This window comes from Cariama cristata, unplaced genomic scaffold (assembly GCF_000690535.1).
Source record: "Cariama cristata isolate BGI_N322 unplaced genomic scaffold, ASM69053v1 scaffold3668, whole genome shotgun sequence".
Taxonomy (NCBI): Eukaryota; Metazoa; Chordata; class Aves; order Cariamiformes; family Cariamidae; genus Cariama; species Cariama cristata.
Window position 1 is genome coordinate 86,584 of NW_009630503.1, and position 19,500 is coordinate 106,083.

At 39.4% G+C, this 19,500-nt stretch overlaps 1 protein-coding gene across 1 annotated transcript in view; it reads right to left on the reverse strand.

Annotated features, from left to right (window-relative positions):
* The window catches only part of LOC104165809 (sentrin-specific protease 7-like), a 28,008-nt gene that overhangs the window by 786 nt on the left and 7,722 nt on the right, over window positions 1–19,500 (reverse strand). Inside the window, exons 6-18 of the mRNA XM_009705557.1 lie at window positions 19,339–19,485; window positions 17,909–17,942; window positions 16,912–17,085; window positions 14,360–14,622; window positions 13,168–13,301; window positions 11,816–11,932; window positions 10,725–10,844; window positions 8,401–8,493; window positions 7,345–7,556; window positions 6,865–6,911; window positions 6,491–6,528; window positions 6,196–6,264; window positions 3,441–3,591 (exon numbers count right to left, since the gene is read on the reverse strand). Coding sequence (XP_009703859.1) covers window positions 3,441–3,591; window positions 6,196–6,264; window positions 6,491–6,528; window positions 6,865–6,911; window positions 7,345–7,556; window positions 8,401–8,493; window positions 10,725–10,844; window positions 11,816–11,932; window positions 13,168–13,301; window positions 14,360–14,622; window positions 16,912–17,085; window positions 17,909–17,942; window positions 19,339–19,485 — 1,599 coding nt within the window. The remainder of the gene's footprint in view (window positions 1–3,440; window positions 3,592–6,195; window positions 6,265–6,490; window positions 6,529–6,864; window positions 6,912–7,344; window positions 7,557–8,400; window positions 8,494–10,724; window positions 10,845–11,815; window positions 11,933–13,167; window positions 13,302–14,359; window positions 14,623–16,911; window positions 17,086–17,908; window positions 17,943–19,338; window positions 19,486–19,500) is intronic.

The window sequence follows — 19,500 nt, forward strand, 5'->3', positions numbered from 1 at the left end:
TTTTGCCATGCTTATGTTTCACTTTCTCCTTCCTTTGACTAAAGTTGTATATGATAAATTGAAAAAGCAAAGCTAAAAACACATCATGATTTGGGGTCTATAAACCCTGGCATGTTTAGGATAAATTACAACCACCTTGTCCTGGCCTTGCTTCTGCAAGCAGAACATGACCCCACTGTTAGAGAAAAGGCAGTTCAAAAGCATTGGTAAAGAATTTCTTTCCCCACCTATACAAGAGCTCAACCCATCTATCACAGAATCACAGAATGGTTGAGGATCAAAGGAACTTCTGGAGGCCATCTGGTCCAACCTCCCTGCTCAAGCAGGGCCACCCAGAGCCAGCTGCCAGGACCACATCCAGACAGTTTTTGAAGATCTCCGAGAGGGACACTCCACAACCTCTCTGGGCAAACCGTACCAGCACTTGGTCAGTAAAAAAAACAACAACCACCACCAACAACAAACAAAAACCAAACCAAACCACAAAAAAAACCAACAACATTTCCTTATGTTCAGAGGGAACCTCCTGTGTTTCAGTTTGCATCCATTGTCTCTTATCCTGTCACTGGGCACCACTGGTGAGTGAGGGCTCTGTCCATTTTGCACCTTCCGTTCAGGTATTTGTACCCACCAATAGGATCCCCCCTGAGCCTTCTCTCAGACTGCAAGCTCTCTCAACCTTTCCTCATAGGAGAGATGCTCCAGTACCTTAATCATCTTTGTGGGACTTGCTCCAAGAGCACCATCTCTCTCTTGTACTGGGGAGACCAGAACCGGACACAGCACCGAGGAGATGGGAAGGATCACCTCTCTCAAACTGCTGGCAACATTTCTCCTAACATAGACCAGGATACTGCTAGCTGCCTTCGGTGCAAGGACACACTGCTGGCACATGTTCAACCTGGTGTCCACAAGGACCCTTAGGTCCTTTTCAGCAAAGGTTCTTTCTTTTCAGCTGGGTGACCCCCAGCATATATTGGTGCCCGAGGTCGTTACTCCCTGGGTGCAGGACTCTACACTTCTTGTTGAACTTCACAAAGTTTCTGTCAGACCATTCTCCAGTGTCTTGAGATCTCTCTGGAAGGCAGTATGACCCTCTGGCGTATCAAACATTCCTCCTAGTTCTGTGTCATCTGTGAACTTGCTGAGGGTGCACTCCGCCCCAACACCTAGATCAGTATTGAAGATGTTAAGCAGGTCTGGACTCAGTATTGACTCCTGGGGTACACTGCTAGTTACTGCCCTCCAACTAGACTCCCTGACACTGATCACCATGCTCGGGACTCATCCAGTCAGCCAGCTTTCAATCCAACTCACTGTGTGCTCATCCAGCCCATACTCCATCAGCTTCTCTATGAGGATCTTATGGGAGACAGTGTCAAAGGCCTCGCTGAAGTCCAGGTAGACAGCATTCACCACTCTCCCCTCATCTACCAAGCCAGTCATTCCATCATAGAAGGTTATCAGGTTGACCAAGCATGACTTCCCGCCACCTCTGTGAATCCATGCTAACTCCTCTCAATCCCCTTCCTGTCCTTCACATGTCTGGAAATGGTTTCCAGGGTTAGTTGTTCCACCACATTCCCAGGGATCGAGGTGAGGCTGACTAGCCTGTCGCTCCACAGGTCCTCCTTCCTCCATTTTTAGAATACAGAAGTCACATTTGCTGTCCTCCAGTCCTCTCTCAATTGTCACGACCGTTCAAGGATTATCAAGAGTGGTCTTCACGATGATATCAGCCAGCTCCCTCAACACTCATGGGAGCATCCCACTAGGGCCCACAGGTTTATGAATGTCCAGTTTAAGTATTCCATAGCCTGATCCACTTCCAGCACGGGCATGTCTTCCTTGCTCCAGTCTTTTTACCAGTGTCTAGGGCTTCCTGCTTGTTTAGATGAACTGTTCTTTAGCTTGGAGGTGGCGTTCCTTGAATATCAACTAGTCGTCTTGGACTCCTGTTCCCTCCAGGGTCTTATCCCATGGAACCCTTCCAAGCAGATCCCTGAAGAGGTCAAAGTCCAAGCTCACGATCTTGCTTTTTGCCCTGCTCCTTCCTCTCATGATCCTGAACTCCACCATCCTCTGGTCACTGCAGCCAAGGCTGCCTCTGACCTTTACATCCCCAACCAGACCTTCCTTGCTTGTGAGCACGTGGTCCAGTAGAGCACCTCTCCTCATTGGTTCCTCTATCACTTGGGTCAGGAAGCTGTCATCGATGCTCTCCAGGAACCTCCTGGATTGCTTCTGTCCTTCTCTGTTGTCCCTCCAGCACATGTCAGGGTGGTTAAAGTCCCCCGCAGGGACTAGGGTCTGTGAACATGAGGCTGCTTCTAGCTGTCTGCAAAAGGCCTCATCCACTTATTCTGCCTGATCAGGTGGCCTACTGTAGATGCCCACTACTATGTCACCCATATTGGTCTGCTCTTTAACCACTACCCATAACCTCTCAGTTGGTTCCTCATCCAACCCTAGGCAGAGCTCCATGCGTTCCAGCTGCTCTCTCACAGGAAGCGCAACTCTACCTCCTCATCTTCCCAGCCTGTCCTTCCTAAAGAGCCTGTATCCACCCATCACAGCACTCCAGTCATGCCAGCTATCCCACCACATCCCCATGATCTCAACAAGATCATAGCCCTGCAACTGCAAACAGAGCTCCAATTCCTCACATTTATTCACCACGCTGTGTGCGTTAGCGTACAGGCATTTTGGAATGGCAGTCTGTTCTACTACAGAAGAAAAATCTGTCCACTGCCCAAGGGCCCATGCAAAGGCTTTCTATGCACAGAACTCTCAGAGAGAACATGGACCACACGTGTAAGCATCAAACAAGCAGAGCCATTCAAAGAACACAACGAAACAGCAGCGCACTGATCAAGGGGAAGAAGAGTTCGGGACACCCTAAAAGACAGCATCTGAAGCCTAGCATCTGCAGACGTTTAAAGGCATGTGCTGATCAGGAAAGAGAGGCCCGTAGCCCTGTGCATTCTCTTTCAAGGATTGCCTCCTCCCTCTCTCTGCAGAAGTTGCTGCCTGCAGAGCCACTCGAAGGCCAACGCACAAGCTGACCAAAGTTTTAGAGGCTACAAGAAGAGATGCACAGAAAAGATGCCTTTGTAACATCTGTAGGCCAGAAATGTGTAAACTAAATAGACTCCAAATACAGCCAAATAGTTAGGGATACTGAATGTGTCAATGTAAAAGCAACATTAAACTACAAGGTCATAAATGTTTGCCAACAAACACAGATGAGAAACTGTGCTCCAGATACAAAGACCCCTGCTACTACTTGAAGATCGGGTTTTATCTCTTCTTCCTCAAATGGCTTTGACACTTTTGAGGCTGAGCATCACAGGCTTTTGTGTCTGGCTATTTCCCTCAGAAATAGGTTTTTTGGGTTTAAGGTAGTTTTGGGGAAAGGGGAAGATAGTTTCCATTTGTACCTGGAAGAAGCTTTCCACATATTGCAGCAAATAGACCCCACAATCACTGCTGTTATCTTGTTTAGGCACTCTGGGACACAGATCAATCATTGTTGATTTATTGAATTCTCTATGTGTTTTTCGTTTAGTTTCCCATTCCACTTCAAGGTACCTACGAAAGAAAGCAGATAGATTAAATACTTGAGAAATAACTCCTAAGCTCAATGCAATTTGGGATACTACTCTGTATTGTTCTGGAGCAGGCCAAAAAGTTAAAACAGCTTTAATCGATTTCTTTCATAGAATCTGTCAAAGAAATTCATACAAGGAACATCACAATTTCCACTATCCAATATTCTATCACACTCAGAGGCATCTCTACCACATGATATGCAACATACAAAACAGAAAGAGGCATGATGTTATTTAAAAATCAGTTTGTGCTGAGTTTCTTCAAGCTATTAGCATACTACTATATTTTTAAACCTTAAAGGAAGAACTCAAGTAATGTTTCGCGGCTATCACACAGATTTTTCCTGGGTTCTCCTAAGAGACCAGCAGTGGTTTTTTTAACCCAAGCAAACCATTAAAAAAACCTTTAGAATTCACCTTACACACAGCTTCAGTTACAATTGCACCAGTATAACCCGTGCAATCTACTAGTGTACAAGGCATGTAAAGACTTGTTAAAAACCTTAACGGACCACCTCTTTAATGATTAGGACTTACTTGTTATCAGGCTTTTCTATTGTTCCTGTGCTTCAGAAGCAACTCACTGACCCCACGTTCTAGGCTAGCCACTGATTTTGAGGATGAGATGGAAAGTATAAGGGACTCATTTTCAAAGGCAACAGTTACCTATACTTTTCTGCTGATTTTAGTCAGAGTTGTAAAGGCTCAGGGGTTGTGAAAATCAAATGTAAGGTCTGACTTTAGAGAATAAAAAATATACACATTAAGTCAGACCTTGTGTTTGATTTCTAGAAGCCCCAAGTTCTTGCAATTCTGAGAATAAAAATATATATAAAACACCCAAAACAGCTTTTAGGGAAAACTGCAACTGTGAAAAGGCGGTAAACATGAAACCATTAAAAAATGAAGACAGTTCAGGGGAGCACATTCCCTAGAAACTGCAAGAACCTATGACTGTAGACTTTAATTTGTTTGAGTCTGACCACAGCCCAAAACACAACAAAAATCAACTCAAGGAAAGAAGACATCATGGAACACCTTCATCAGTTTCCTTAAACTTCTGTTTTCAAGGTGTAACTGCAAACTGAAGGAGTAAGAGGTCTGCTTCCCAAACTTAGAATCGTAGAATCATTATGGTTGGAAGAAACTTCAAAGATCATCAAGTCCAACCGTATGCCCAATGCCACCATGTCCACTAAACCATGACTCGAAGCGCCACATCTAAACGTTTTTTTGAACACCTCCAGGGATGGTGACTCCACCACCTCCCTGGGGAGCCCGTTCCAATGCCTAACGACTCTAACAGTGAAGAAGTTCTTCCTAATATCCAACCTGAACCTCCCCTGGCACAACTTGAGGCCATTTCCTCCTGTCCTATCGCTAGTTAACGGGGAGAAGAGACCAACCCCCACCTCACTACAACCTCCTTTCAGGTAGTTGTAGAGGGTGATAAGGTCTCCCCTCAGCCTCCTTTTCTCCAGACTAAACAACCCCAGCTGTTTAGCCCCTCATCTCACAACTCCATAAATCAGTTCATTTTCTGACTTTTCATGACATCTCTCCAGGAAACCACCCTCTCTGGAATTTCAACTCCAGGAGTAGCTTAAAACATAGAGCACTAAGTTAATACATCCCACAGAGATTAAAACAAACAAACACACAGAAAAAAACCCCAAACCCAACAAAAAAACAATTGCTATTTCATCCTTCCTCCCAAGACACACATGGTGGGGAGGCCTCTGTATCTAGGGAAAAGATGATTTCACAAAAATTTCAGATTCTTGTCTAACCCTTACATTGTATTGTGAAAAATTTACTTTTAGAAGAAAAATGTACTATTTGGTTTACAGATTTTTGTTCCTTTCAGTTAAGTGAATACAACAGAGAACAAAAAAACAATTCTGTTTAGTTTCAAATATTTAATATTAGCAACTTTTAAAAAAGTTGTTGACAGATGTTAAAGTCATTAGTAGAGTGTAGACTTACTGAAAGTTTGAAGATGTTCTTCCAATACTTACAAACTTATCACATAAAAGACGGAATATATTTTTACGCTCATTTTTCAAAACAAATAAAACCATTCCAATATAACTATACTGACACAGTGAGCTTTTAGACAGCTTCAGTCTTGCTTGTACTTTTTTGCACATAGACAGGAGTGGATTTAACACTAATTCTTTAAGCTCCACCAAAAAAAACAAAGATCAGCCCTTTGGAAAATTAATCATCTACACTTCAAAGTATTCATTTTAAAGAATCTGCTTTTCTACCCTTAAAAACACCCTCCATTACTGAACTGGAGGGGATAAAAAAAACCCTCCCAAACCTCCTCTGCTTTGAATTTTTTTTTCTTCTATTTCAAAAAGACTGTCCACTTCACAATTTTTGCATTATATCTGGGCTGCAGAACAAAGACAGGCTTTTCACACAAGCCTCTGTATTGCTATTACAATTTTCTTTATTGTGACTCTATGGATTTTCCTTTAGCATTAGAAATGTACACCTTTACAGAGGAAAATATTTTTAACATAGAAATATGACCAACAGCATCTCTTGCCAATAAATAGAAACTGCAGTTACTTACTCTCTCAAAACCTGAACTGTTTTCTGCACCGAACCAGCTTTCAAAGAATCTAAGATGAGTATACAAGGCCTGTACACAACAAAAACAAACAAATCATTGTAGTCTTTCATTAACAACACTACTGAAGCAAGTATTTTGTTTTAATATAGCATAACAAGAGTATCAATATACAAACAAATGTAGGAAAAAATGGACAAGTCCCTACAGCTGTGGCTTTATGACAAATAACTGAATTACTGCAGAATTTCTTGATATAATTTAATAGTGCAATATTAGTATGAAACCAGAAACATACCTTTTACAAATCTGCCTTTTGGAATTACTTAGGGATATCTGGGAGAAAAGAAAATAAAAATAACCTTAAAAAACCTACAACAATATAAACTCTAATGTCTTCACAAATTTAAAGGTAAAGCCAGAGAGGCTCTCATTTCAGAAAGGGAAAAACTGAAATATCATTTTTAAAAACATGTGAAAGCATAGCATAGACAACATAGGTAGGCAAAGTAGGACTTTAGGCTAATTCAACGTGCCTTGCACTAGCTGCAGGCCATGCAAGCATTGACAGCTGCTGCAAAAAAGATGGTGTAAAAATCACTTGGTCAAGTCTTGGAGCCTTCAGAAATACAGTAATACATGTTTCCTCTGTCAGTACAAAAAGGCACTTACTTTAGAAATACCTGAATCCAGGACTGAAGCAGCAATTTCATTGCCACCTAATACAAAAGAACAAATTAAAAACTCTTAAGAAAATATTTCTTAACCAAAATATTTTCATTTTCAAATTCATGATTATTAGTATTCAAAATATGATAGTGAAGTATAAACTAGTTTCGCTTCCCTTCTGAATGTTCAAACAGCAGAGTTACTGAGGGCTTTCCTTCCTGATAAAATTCTTACTGAATTCCAAGAACTTTCTACTCATTATGGGATCTGGGCCACTGATTTTACATGTCCTTTCCAGTATTTTCCAGAGTTGCAGACAACAAGAACGCAGTGCAGTCCTTGCTACGCGTGGTAATATAAAAACATATTACATCAATTTTGACATGAAAAATACTTTTTAAAGACATCATATCCCTCCTTCAAGGATTAAGACACTATTAGAACTGTATATGGCTCGACATAATTTTCTTCTAGACTACCTACCTTTTGAGAATAAACTTCTGTTAGCATCCATTTCTTCTTCATCCTTGCAGTTAACAGAAAAGGCCAACACTGAACCAGTTCTACTGTTCTCACTCCCTGGCTGAAGTGGAGACTGTTGAGGCTGATGATACAATGAATTCTGATGGCGACACTCCTCATACACAGCTTCTTCTAACCAAGGAAAACAGATAACTGCAATGTACCAATGAGACCTGCCCAGCAGTGGGGAGAGGGGGGAAAAAAACATCAAAACTGTGTAACAGTTAGTTCTGAAAAGGATATGAAAAGTTTTTATAACATCGAGAGCTCACGGACAACTATTCTGTGACACATAACCATTGCTGCCAGGTTCCTTCATGGCATCTCATACCAATCCTCTCACTCGTTTTTTACTTTGCATTGTGGCATGCATAACAGCAAAAACAAGTATCAATTTCTTTAAAAAAAAACAAAACACAAAAACCAGCAAACCCACCACAGCAATTTATCAGTGTCTCACCACCCATCCCACACTATAAAAAAAAAGTAATAAAATAATCTGTGATGGTCATCCCAGTTTTGAATATAGCAGAAGGTATGGCATGCCTCTAGCCTCATCTCTTTCTGCGGCTGTTTTACATACGTAAGTCTCAATGACTGTTTTTTCAGTTTTACTGGAGTTTCCATGTGCAGGTCAGTTATTCAACCAGGCCAAGGCACGGACCATGGAAGTACTACTCCTGATCCATTAACACTATGAGTTGCGGTGATTTCTTTATAGAAATATTACTTAAATGCACAGAAATCAACATAATGACACACAAATTATTCTGAAAAATATGTAAAATAAATTTTCAGTAAAACAAAAACCAAAGATGCAAAGTTTATTGAAGACAACTAAATAGTTAACTTTTGAAGAGACTTCAAAATTACTTATTCCACACCTCTTACTTCTTCAGACTCTAATGTATTCATTTCCAATGATCCAACCTTACAGCCATAAATTTTTTTATCCCCACAACATTCAAATATTTAAATCTTTAAACATCAGAAAAGGTGTCTAAAACACAGACTTACTCCTCATTCACAGGCACAAAGATATAATCTTTACTGAAGATGTTTATGTGACGAGTCCATGTTCTTACTCTTCTGTGTCTTCTCTGTGCTGCTCTGCAGAAACCAAATGACAACTGTTGTTCAGATTTGTTCTTTTTAGCGAAAGCAAAGTATAGGGATTAGTACTCCTACATCTTCCCAATCCCTCAATGCTTTTTCATTTACTCTTGAAATTTCCCCAATGGAAAAAAACTAAACAGCACACCATTAAGCCCAAGTGATTACCAAGCCATTTCCAAACCATCTTAAACTCTCCTGGAAAAAATAATCCATTGATTTGAAAAGATTTCTTGCAGTTATTTATCCAGTAATTATTATTTACTACACTAAATGCAAAAATCTCATCTAAACACCAGCCAGCTTAAAAACAGGTCTATAGCAATTTACAAACATCCATGAATTACATGTCACTTCTGAAAGCCTGTCTAAACAACTTTAACTTATGAAGGAAAAAGCTAAACACCTTGCATAGGCTCATGCAACACACCTGTGGCAAAGCCAGAACTGAAACAGATTCGCTCCAGTCCTGAGCTTTAAGTGCTGGAGCACATTTCATTTCCAGTCCTACAGACATAAAGCATGAGGACAGGACACTAGGAGAGCAAGGAAAATTTGAGAAGAAATCTAAATTTACATTTTCAACTTCCTTAGTTGGCACAAGTTGGAATAGAAACCAACGCTTCATAGAACTTTGCTCCAATATGATCTGATAGCGAAATTACTCTACTAGGGAGACATCCCTATTACTATTCTGATTTCACCCTGATCAGTGATTAAGAAATGTAACTTCAGGGTAGGAGGAATGGGAGAAAAGGAGTGAGGAATAGAAAAATAGGCTGCTGTGGGACTTTGCATGGGCCAGCATTTAGTGAAGACTCACTGCAAACTTCCTCTGCTACATGACTCTAGAAGCACTGGGAACTTTAAAGGGGAAGGCATGTTTGCAACCTGGGACAGCACCTATAGAAGGAGCTTTCTCAATCTGCTGCCTAAGCAGTGTGAAGAAAGGGAAGCAAAGGATCTTTAAGTTAAGTAGCTACATCAGTTGAGATTAATTTCATTTACAACAGTACAGAGTCCAATTTTCCACTATTCATTTATCCAAAAAAACCCCACAGAAACAAATGAACAAAATCCAAACCACCTGTAATCACCTGGTAAGTATCTAAGCCCAAACACAAAACTTGAATTTCCAAAGCTATCTCCTAATCCGGAATAATATGTCCTTGAAATATGGTATGCCACTCCAGTTCCTCAACAAGGTTATGGACAGTCCAGCCTTTTAAAAGGAACCTGATCAAGGCACAACAGCATTCTAAACATGGTAATTTTGTCTCCACCTCAGAACATTCAGGGTCAGAAGACAGTAAAATGATGGAAAACATTCTCTCAAGCACAGGTCCTTGAATTTGAGATATCTCTGAGAATATTACAGAAGTTGCTTTTTTTTTTCCATTTAACATAGCTTTCACCCAGCAGTGACTGTAACACAAACAAGATGGCACACCTCTTTGTGCAGGTGGCCTCATTTGCCAGTAGAATTAAAAACCTGGAGACTTCATGGATAACAAGAAAAATCACTTCAGAGAAATAGAAAAAACCAAACTGTGGTAAGCTGAATGATGAAAACAGAATGAAAGTTGCTGGCAGATCATCACTGCAAATGAAGCAGCAGGGAAAGCTCCAACTCTCAAACATCAGTTTTGAGAAGGAACAGAAAGTGTGCAAGGGATGGTCCTACTCTTTATACAGTCTCAGCCAGAAACAAAGTGATACAGGGTTCCTGAGCTGTTAATGATACCTTTTTGTGAAACTCTACAATTTCACTGTGTTCAAGTGTTAAAAAAAAAAGTGTAAACTTGGTGTGTAAGAAAATTTTCTTACTAAGATTTGGACAATAATTTATTACCAATATGTAAAATGAAATATGTGGTAAATCTAAAAATATTTTTAGAAGTGCAATTTCTTAAAATTAGGCATACCTTGCAAAACTCTGAGTTTATAATAAAAAGATCAAAATACATAAATAATTGTCTGAAGTAAAGATTCAGATAAAGTTGGAGAAAGGTGATAACATTTTCATTCATATTCAGTATGAATCACATGTAGATTTTAATGAAATACACCACTGTGCTTAAATTGGGAGTTACAACATTTCACCACTAATCCTTTGGAGAACACTGATTACTATTTTATGTGCTAATTAGGAGATGAACTGCAGAACTTCCAAGTGGCATCAACAGATAGTTTATTTCTGGTCATAACAGCATCTAAAATGAACTTACGAAACTTTGAGATCCCCCTCAGAGTTTTTTTCTGTCCTGGTCAGGCACCTATAGAAAAAGCTGCTAAAAATGTGTGTACGGTCAGCAAGATGTTTTGGTGCCTTCTCCAACAATAGGTATCTACCAAAGAAAAAAGAAGGAAATTATTAAATTCCTTTTCTAGAAAGTACCACTACCGATAAAAAACAAGGACAGTTATTTTAATGACTTATCATACTCAGGTTATGCTTACTATTGGTTGCCTTCACAGCTGCTGATCATGCCAAACTTTTCTCTCTACTTTATTTTCAATATGCACATGGGTGAACATCAGAGTATGTAACAGCCAAGCAACTACTAAAAATGCAGTTATCTTTTCTCTCAGATTTGTGCTCCAGTATTAATGCTTCTGAATTTATTTTTAGAGTTATGTTTCTAGCCCTAGCAATTGAGACAGGCTTGAAAACCTAACGAAGTATAAACCTATGGGGTGTTATACTCCAGCATATAAAAAAAGCACAGAACAGGTCAGTACAATAAACTCTCCATTTTACTTCTACAGGTTATGCATGTGAAAGTTAAGACAAATATTCTACAAGTACTCATTCTGTATGATTTTACTGATGATCATTTTACTATAAACATCAGCCTATTTATTCTGTCATCCTAGAAGGCCAAAGCTCTCATAATTGCAGTCATCCTACACAAGGTGCCTCCAGCTTCCATCCCACACAGGTGCCCCTTGCACAGAACAGCAGAGGATGCTTGATTTTGTACAAACTTAGTAAATAAACTACTAGTACAGACCCTCTAGTACAGCTTAAAACTGCTCAGCACTTTCTGTTCTGTGAGGTCGCCAAGAGGCTTTTTCCCCTCCACCTATTCTGTCTGGATTATCTCACAGCCCTTTAGAGGGACAAGGAGAATGAAATTGAAACAAATTAAGCTGCTGAGAATACACAAAAGCTTTAAAAAAAAGTCTAACTTACAAATCCATCATACTGTTACTCCTGAAATTGTTCTACCATATTTAGTGACCAACATTTATAGTAACATTCAAGTCCAGATCAGGTCCCAGAAAGAAGGGTACAATTAAAGCTGTGATTACTTACTTAAGATAGAAATCAATGATGACATCATTGAGAAACTCTCCATATTCTAAGCATTCTAGGTCTTCTCTTGTGACTCCCAGTCCTCCTTTTGCAGGTGGGGGTGGATAAACAATTAAACTAGAAAACACATATCACATTGTAGAAGTGACAAACTACATTTTACATTACATTCTTCTTAGTATGGCTGTTCCACATGTAGATTTTTTAGAAAAACTGTTAAAAGTGGTAGTTCTCAAGACAGCTGACTAACTCAAAAGTCCTTTACCATTTCTTCCTCCAATAGTTAAGTGTTACAAAAGAAATATGCACCTCAATGCACACTGAAATTTTGAGAAAAAATTTTCAAGAGAAGATTACGTTTTACCTTCATCTTGGTTTTCTATTTTTGATAAAAGTAATTGACAAATGGCTATATAAAATGAGAAGAAATACTTCTGAAGTGGACATAATTCCCAAATGGTATGAATGAAGAGCGATCTTCTATTCATTAAGACTCCAATACGGACTCCCACATTTCTAAGCAGGAAACTTGGGTTTACGCACCATGCAGCATATCTGTTCTAAGTGGTTTGAAACTGCCCAAGTTACCTCTAATGCTAGTATTTAAAATGTACTTTAAAAGCTCTAGGTTAACAACCATATTACTCAACTGGAACCACGAACTGAGCATTTTTGCTCTCACAGAAACAAACCCAACTGCTGTACTGTCAGTAAGAACAGTGGCAGCAAAAGGCAAGAGTTCTTGAGCAATGTACTTCACTAATGTTTGCTGTACCAGAAGTATGAGGACTAACAGGCTAGTGCAGACAGAACTGAGGCATGGCAGTGCTCTCCTAGTATCTTGCTGCATTACACATTTGTGTGTTCTCATTTTCTAATGCCTTTTGTTAACCAAGCTCCTGTACTAACTAGTAAAGTGTATGACAAACTAGTTATTAATAGATTGAGTGTGACAGAACAGTGAAAGAAAACATTGTTTAGATTTAAAAAAAGGCTCAGCTTAAAGTTAGCAATAGTTTTACTGTGCTATGGACACTCACAGGGGCCATGAGGTCCCTACCATCCCATTGATGCATCCATGACATGAGCTCGTAGTCACAGTTCAGGTATTCTCTAATTTCTGTGAGATTTTCTGTCATCCTGTAACACATCCATTTTATCTCTTAACTATTAGGATGGACACAAGAATAACTACACTCATATTTGGTGATATTTTAGGTTTCTAAAGCATCTTTCACACAACACTTTCAAATGAACTAGAGAATGGTAGTTAAGCCAGGGCTTTTATTCCAGTAATTTGTTTATTCAATTGGTTTTATTTTCACCTTCTCATTTATATGAAATATACTTACTTCTTAACTGCTCCGGTTTCTCTTACTTCTTTCCATTCTTCATTCAGTGCAGAGGACATAGAGATAGAATAGCAACCACTATTCTGCGTATTTGCAAGGGCATAACTGGGCCTGGCCACTTTTGGTTTTGATTCCTACCAGAAAAAATCCAAACAATAATAATAGTAAAAATCATTATACAGCTTGATATGTAAAACAGAACACACAAAAACCAAGCCTGAAGCCCACAGGACTGCCCTGCATCACTGAAGAGGAATCTTGCTGGAAAGCAGAAATGTAAATATCCGTATTTAGGCAAACATGCCACTGCTCAGACAATAAAAAAAGCTATGTCCCTTTTAATATGATGACAGGTTTTCATCTGTTCATAACCTCTCTCTAAAACTGTTTAAGCATTATTCAATCAACTGACACAGAATTGATTCTGGAGAACAAACAGGACCTGAAAGGACAGAGACAAATATCAGGTTGTCTTATTAGGAGCTGTGTACACTTGGAAGGTTTGAAAATCTAGTTCTTAATAATTTGCCTAAAAATTGTAACAGATTTGAACTGGCTGGCTCAATTTTTAAGTTCTCAGTTTCATAGCCAGATTGATCTGTTGCCTCTGTGCTTTTTACGGATGGGAACAAACACATGTAATTTCTGAAGTGACAATGACACAGGGCTGGGTGGAGACCTCCTTGTGAGGGAGGGAGGTGTATTAGCACATTAACTTGCACAGCCCCATCTCCCCAGCAGCCTTAAGAATCATTTAGCATTTCAAGATATGGAGCCCCCACAAGTATGTCTAGAGGTATCTGGAACAAGCAAGATACACAGTTCTTCCTCTGTTGCACCCCTTCGCTTCCAGCTCAACTGAAAAATGGCTCCATCACTCAGTACTTGATTAACTCCCAACTTGCTGCCCTGGAGACACCACAAGGGCAGGAAATCCCTGTGGTTCTAGGCATACGCAACCACGAGTCAACTTAAAGCTTCAATATATGCCACTTACTGATGAGGTCTATACACTATCCCTCCGTGGACACGATCTAGTTTACTGCAAATCTTGCCCCATTGTGAGAGAGAAATTAAACATGACTTACATTTTTTTTGAGCTATGGATTAAGAAAGAAGGCCAATCTCAAATTTACTAGAATGTGTGAATGCCAACAGGTGGTGATAAACCAAGTGACAGCTACACACTAACCTGAACTGCAGGCTCATAAGCATCTGAGGTATTCTCTTTTAGCATACATTGCTTTAGCAGACCCTTACAGGAACTCATAAAAGAGCTCTCTTCAGGAGAAAGGTCCTTAAACAAGGGTAATGCTTGCTTCAAAGACAAAAATGCAGCGAGATCTGGTGCTCTGTTCTTCTTGCTCACACCTGTAATCAGTTCAGTCAGTCTGTCTTCTTCCCATTCTGTGAGTGGTTGGGACAGTTCAAGAAACACAAATTCACTAGATTTGCCTGGAATAAGGAGAGAATCAATAGTGTCAACTATTAGGTTATGTGATAAAAACTTGTCTGTGCACTCACAAAAGAGCATAGAGAGACAATGGCAGGAAGGGGAGCCCAAATAATACTTGGCCCATTCATTATGGGCACCATGAACCCACCAAAGGCCCACCTCCACAAGCCCAGAGGAGCACAGGGTACAGTGTCAGGCAGGAACCCAAATTAAGGACAGGAAGGAAGGGGCACCCGGTCCGGGCCCTTCCCGGGGCTGTCCCAGGAGAGCCTCAGCCCCAGGGTCCAGACCTGAAACCCATCAAGATGAGTCAACGCCAGAGCACCTTTTGGACTGAGCGCGGGTTGCTGCTGAGGTGTATGGCACACATGATGGGATGCAGAGGAAGGGTATTTTGGGATTGCACAGGACTTATTATGGGATGTTTAAGGGAAGAACCAAAGGCAAGCAAAGGGAGGCATTTAGGTGATCTGGGGAAGAACAAGTGTGGGAAAATTGAGGACTAAGGGCACAAAAAGGACCAGTTGCATCTAAGTATTTTCCTGGTCAATACACTTGTCCGGTCATGCCCTGTGCATTGATCAGCATAGTCTGTCCTGTCTTCTTATTAAATTCCTTTCTAACTCTCTCCTGGGTGAGAGGCGCTCTGTTCGATGTGTGTGTATGGGGTCTCAGTGCAGCAACTAGAGCGAGCATATGGGTGCAAGTGAGCGTGACTGCTAGCTAAGATCAAGCCAAACTAGGCAAACAGGTGAAGTGCCCTGGGAGTCAGGAGGGTGAGCAGGTCCCTAAGCCACAGCTCTGGCTGTGAGATTGCCTGGGTGTCTCTAAGGATGAGAGCACAGGGGGGTCAGCTATTGGGACCAGGGGAGGTCTGGCCAGCTGTGCACTGGTGTGAGCGCAACAGTCTGCATGAGCAACTGGCACTGGCCTCGGCGGCTTGTACATCCGGGTGCCTGCAACTGAGGAGACTGGGATCCAGGGCCAGCAACTGGGCAGACTGAGTGTCTGACAGAGGGATCCACCTCGTAGATATGTGTGTGTATGCGCCTCAGTCAGAGAGGGGAGCGGATAAGGCTGTTGGTGCTGTCTGTGTTCATACAAGTACTGTGTGTCTGTGTCATGTGGCCAGCTATGTATGTATGTGGTGTATGTGTGCGCTCTACCTACTGGGACTACACCTTCAGCCTTGCTACTGGTTGGACCTGGGGACATGGAGCTGCAGCAGTTTCACCCCTCTCAGGTTGTCAGATCTGGCATGATATATTTTCCTCTAATATTAACACACTAAGAAGGCAGAGCAAAATCATAGCAACCATTTCCACAATCTGCAAAACCATCACTTCAGCATAGAACACTTGAGCATAGAAATTTAATAACAACTCCTGAAGGTTTCTCCTACAAGAAGAATGTAATCAAGGTAAATAAACCTAAGATTAAAAAGTGCCTCACAGCTTCATACTCTGATTCCACTCATTACACTGGGAGCTGTGCCTATAGAAGCTACCAGTAATTTTGATTTACTTGATCTGAGTTTAAGTAACTCATTGATAAAATTTCAATCAGTATCTCACTTCAAACTACTCGTACTCCTTATGTAAAGTTCACATTACTTATAATTTGTCTTCATACAGGTGGTGATTATACAAAGTAGACACACTTAAATTTCACACAGGCAACTCTGACATCATCATTTTGGTAGATGTCATTTTGCAATGTTTTTGCTAACGTAAAAACCTTGTGTGATTGTGCCACACTGAATATTTGAGCAAAAGTTATATTCAGTTTTACAGAGCTTCACACTAGAAAAACAGAGACAGTCCGTAATACCCTACAGACTAAATAGTCCGTTTGGCCTTTAGTGGAAATTTTCTCCAATAATAATGCAATGGCACAATGCAGTCTTGTCAAAGATCAAACCAACCTTTATCTGCCACGCCTTTGGCGGGTTACTCAAGAGTAACAACGCTTAAACCATCCCATTTATTTTAATGGGAGAGATACTTTATACATAAGCCTAGTTTCAGAAAGCCTCTTCACACAGCTTACAATTGAACTGTTACAAGGTCTTTTTATTAAGTAGCAGTGGTTTTGAATCACATTATGTTAGATTTTTCTTCCAAATACAAGTACAGTGAGGCATTTTAGAAGAGCAAAACTGACCAACTTATCTTTAAAAAACTATAGGCTTTCCTCAGTATTCCAGAAGGACAACTGTAAAATAATCACTTTATTGACATGCCATATATTAGACCTCTTCATTGCATTTAAGGAACGAGATTACTCACATGGCTTGCTGATAACTAACTTTCCTAATTGGGTTTCAATCTTTTCTACATAATCCACAGACAACCAAAGGAAAATGATCATTGCTGAAGAACAGCCACCGTTACTTCTCCACAAGCCAAACCTTCTCAGATCCAGAGTATCCACTGTCAGCTTAATATTCTTATTAAGAGCCACTGTAGAAAACAGAATTTAAAATGACTGTATCTTTCACAGCTACGGATAATCATAAAGTCATACACATTACAGTAATTACATGCTAAGACCTAAGCATGATCAGAGTGTATTAAAACTGTACTTGTAGATTTTATTCCTGGCATTACATAAAATGTTGAGAAGTTAAATCAATTATATCAAACTATGTAAAACAAAGTTACCAAATTGTAATACTGAAAGCTAAACATCTAAATGCAGGATTCTTCATGAAAATAGTTGTATTTTTGCTCAGAATAACCACAGTTAATACCAACAAATACAGCAAGAAATATTGCAGATCATGAACTCCTATTTGCTTTTAGTTAACCCAATTCAGAACTGCTCACAAACCTTCTACAAGATACAGAAACCACATACCATCTTCAGAAAATGGACTGAATGCAAACCTACACTTATATTCCTCTTAGCTTTAAGTCAACTCATATATTTTTGTTTAATAAACTTAAGGGTCTAAAACTCTAATCTGAAAGATTAATGTTTCACCTCAAAAACATGCAGAGTCATTATTTACTATAGTTCAACACTCCATATATGCAGGATTGCGGGAGGCAAGGCCATTAAAGTGAACTTGTAGTTTTAAAAGTGTAAGAACCTGCTAAGTTATTAATACTTACACTATAGACACAGATATTTATTGAAAAACGGAAATTTGAAAAATCATTTAATGTCTTTGTGAAAGCAAGTAAGATTATAAATTATTCATAATATAAATATATACTGAGTATTTTAATGCAGTAACTTCAAAGATAAAGTTGAGAGAAGGCTAAAGAAAAAAACTCTTACCCTGAAATGGGATCGTAATATACTGGGTTGTAAACTGAAATAAGATTTTAAAAAAAATTAGTTCACTTTTTACAAATTGATTAAAACAAAGTAAGAATTTAATTATCTGCACATCTTTCTTCACTTATAGCCAAATAAACTGAAAATAACATCACAGAATCATGTAGGTTGGAAAAGACCCTTAAAATCATCGAGCCCAACTGTTAATCTAACACTACCAAGTCCAATACACCTAGTTTGAGACTTAATATTGCCTATTTCACCTAAAACAACACTCCTAAACACATATTGCAGAATCTAAAATGACAGCTTAAGCACAGCCCATGGTAAAGACTGTCAGCTATCTTACTTGAATTAAGGACACTATATAAATGGTCCAACAACTGGGGTGTTACCTCACTATTTACATTAACTTTTGAATTAAAGGCTTTTAAACTTTCCACTTATGCTGCTGCTATGTTAAAAAGACTTGGCTAAATAAAGAATGGTTTATTGTCACTTGGACAAAAGGTTGTCACATACATTGAGAGAAGAGGTTTCTCTTATGTTGCCACAGTAAGCACAAAGAACAAAGTTGATTTTTCCAAGGAAATTTTCACTTTCCACCTAAAAGCATTGATTGTAAAAATATTTCAACTCATCCCTCAATTATTTTGGCATATTAATTCAGGAAATTTCCATGAAATGTTTCAGTATTGCATGAGAACTGTTGCACAAAACTGCTGGTTTTGTGAAAAGCTGAAAGTATTACTACAATCCAAGATTTCAAAATGTCTTACTGTAAGCAAAAAAAAAAAGATACACGTGTTCAAACATTTCTTTTTCAATTGCAATATACAGAATGAGCCTGGTCAAAGACCTTTTGAAACTCCTGCAGCTGGTACTCCATTTGAAGTACACCTTCACTTACATTTCTACACTCTGAGTAGCATGTTGCCTATGCACTAATGCTTTTATAGTACTGTTTTATTGCTCTTTAAGGCTACAAAACAAGTAATCTTCTGTTTAAAAGGCAAGATTAGCACATAGTATATATCTGAACTCTGATCACTATGGATTACTTTATTCTAATATCTGTACTACTTCTGAGAAATGTAATTGGTGTTTCTTTCAAGTGACATTAACATGGCCATTATTTTCCATTAGAATTCATGAAAAGCTTTCTCAGTATGATTTCTGTTCCAGTACAGTATTTATACAGAACCTTTACCTCTGAAAACTGGGGCCACAGAAAATCCAAGTTAGCTTTTCTGCTGACAGCAATCTAAACATACAAGGTAATGGACTGCACACTTCATTGTTTAGCCAAAGCAATTTGATGCAACAATAATCAAAACTCAGTGCTTCCACACTAAGTACCACTAGCTTTGCCTAACTAGAATTTTAATTTTTAAATATTGTCAAAATATCACCATAATGGAACAACTTACCGTAGCAGGACCTGTTGATAACCATTTAAATTTCCCAATGTATAGACTACCAAATTCAACATTCAATCCTGGGTTCATCTCTTTTCTAGGTGTGCTCCCAGAAGGTAAGCTCATAGGACATTTATCTTCAATTGCCTGTGTTAAAACCTGGGGGGGGGGGGG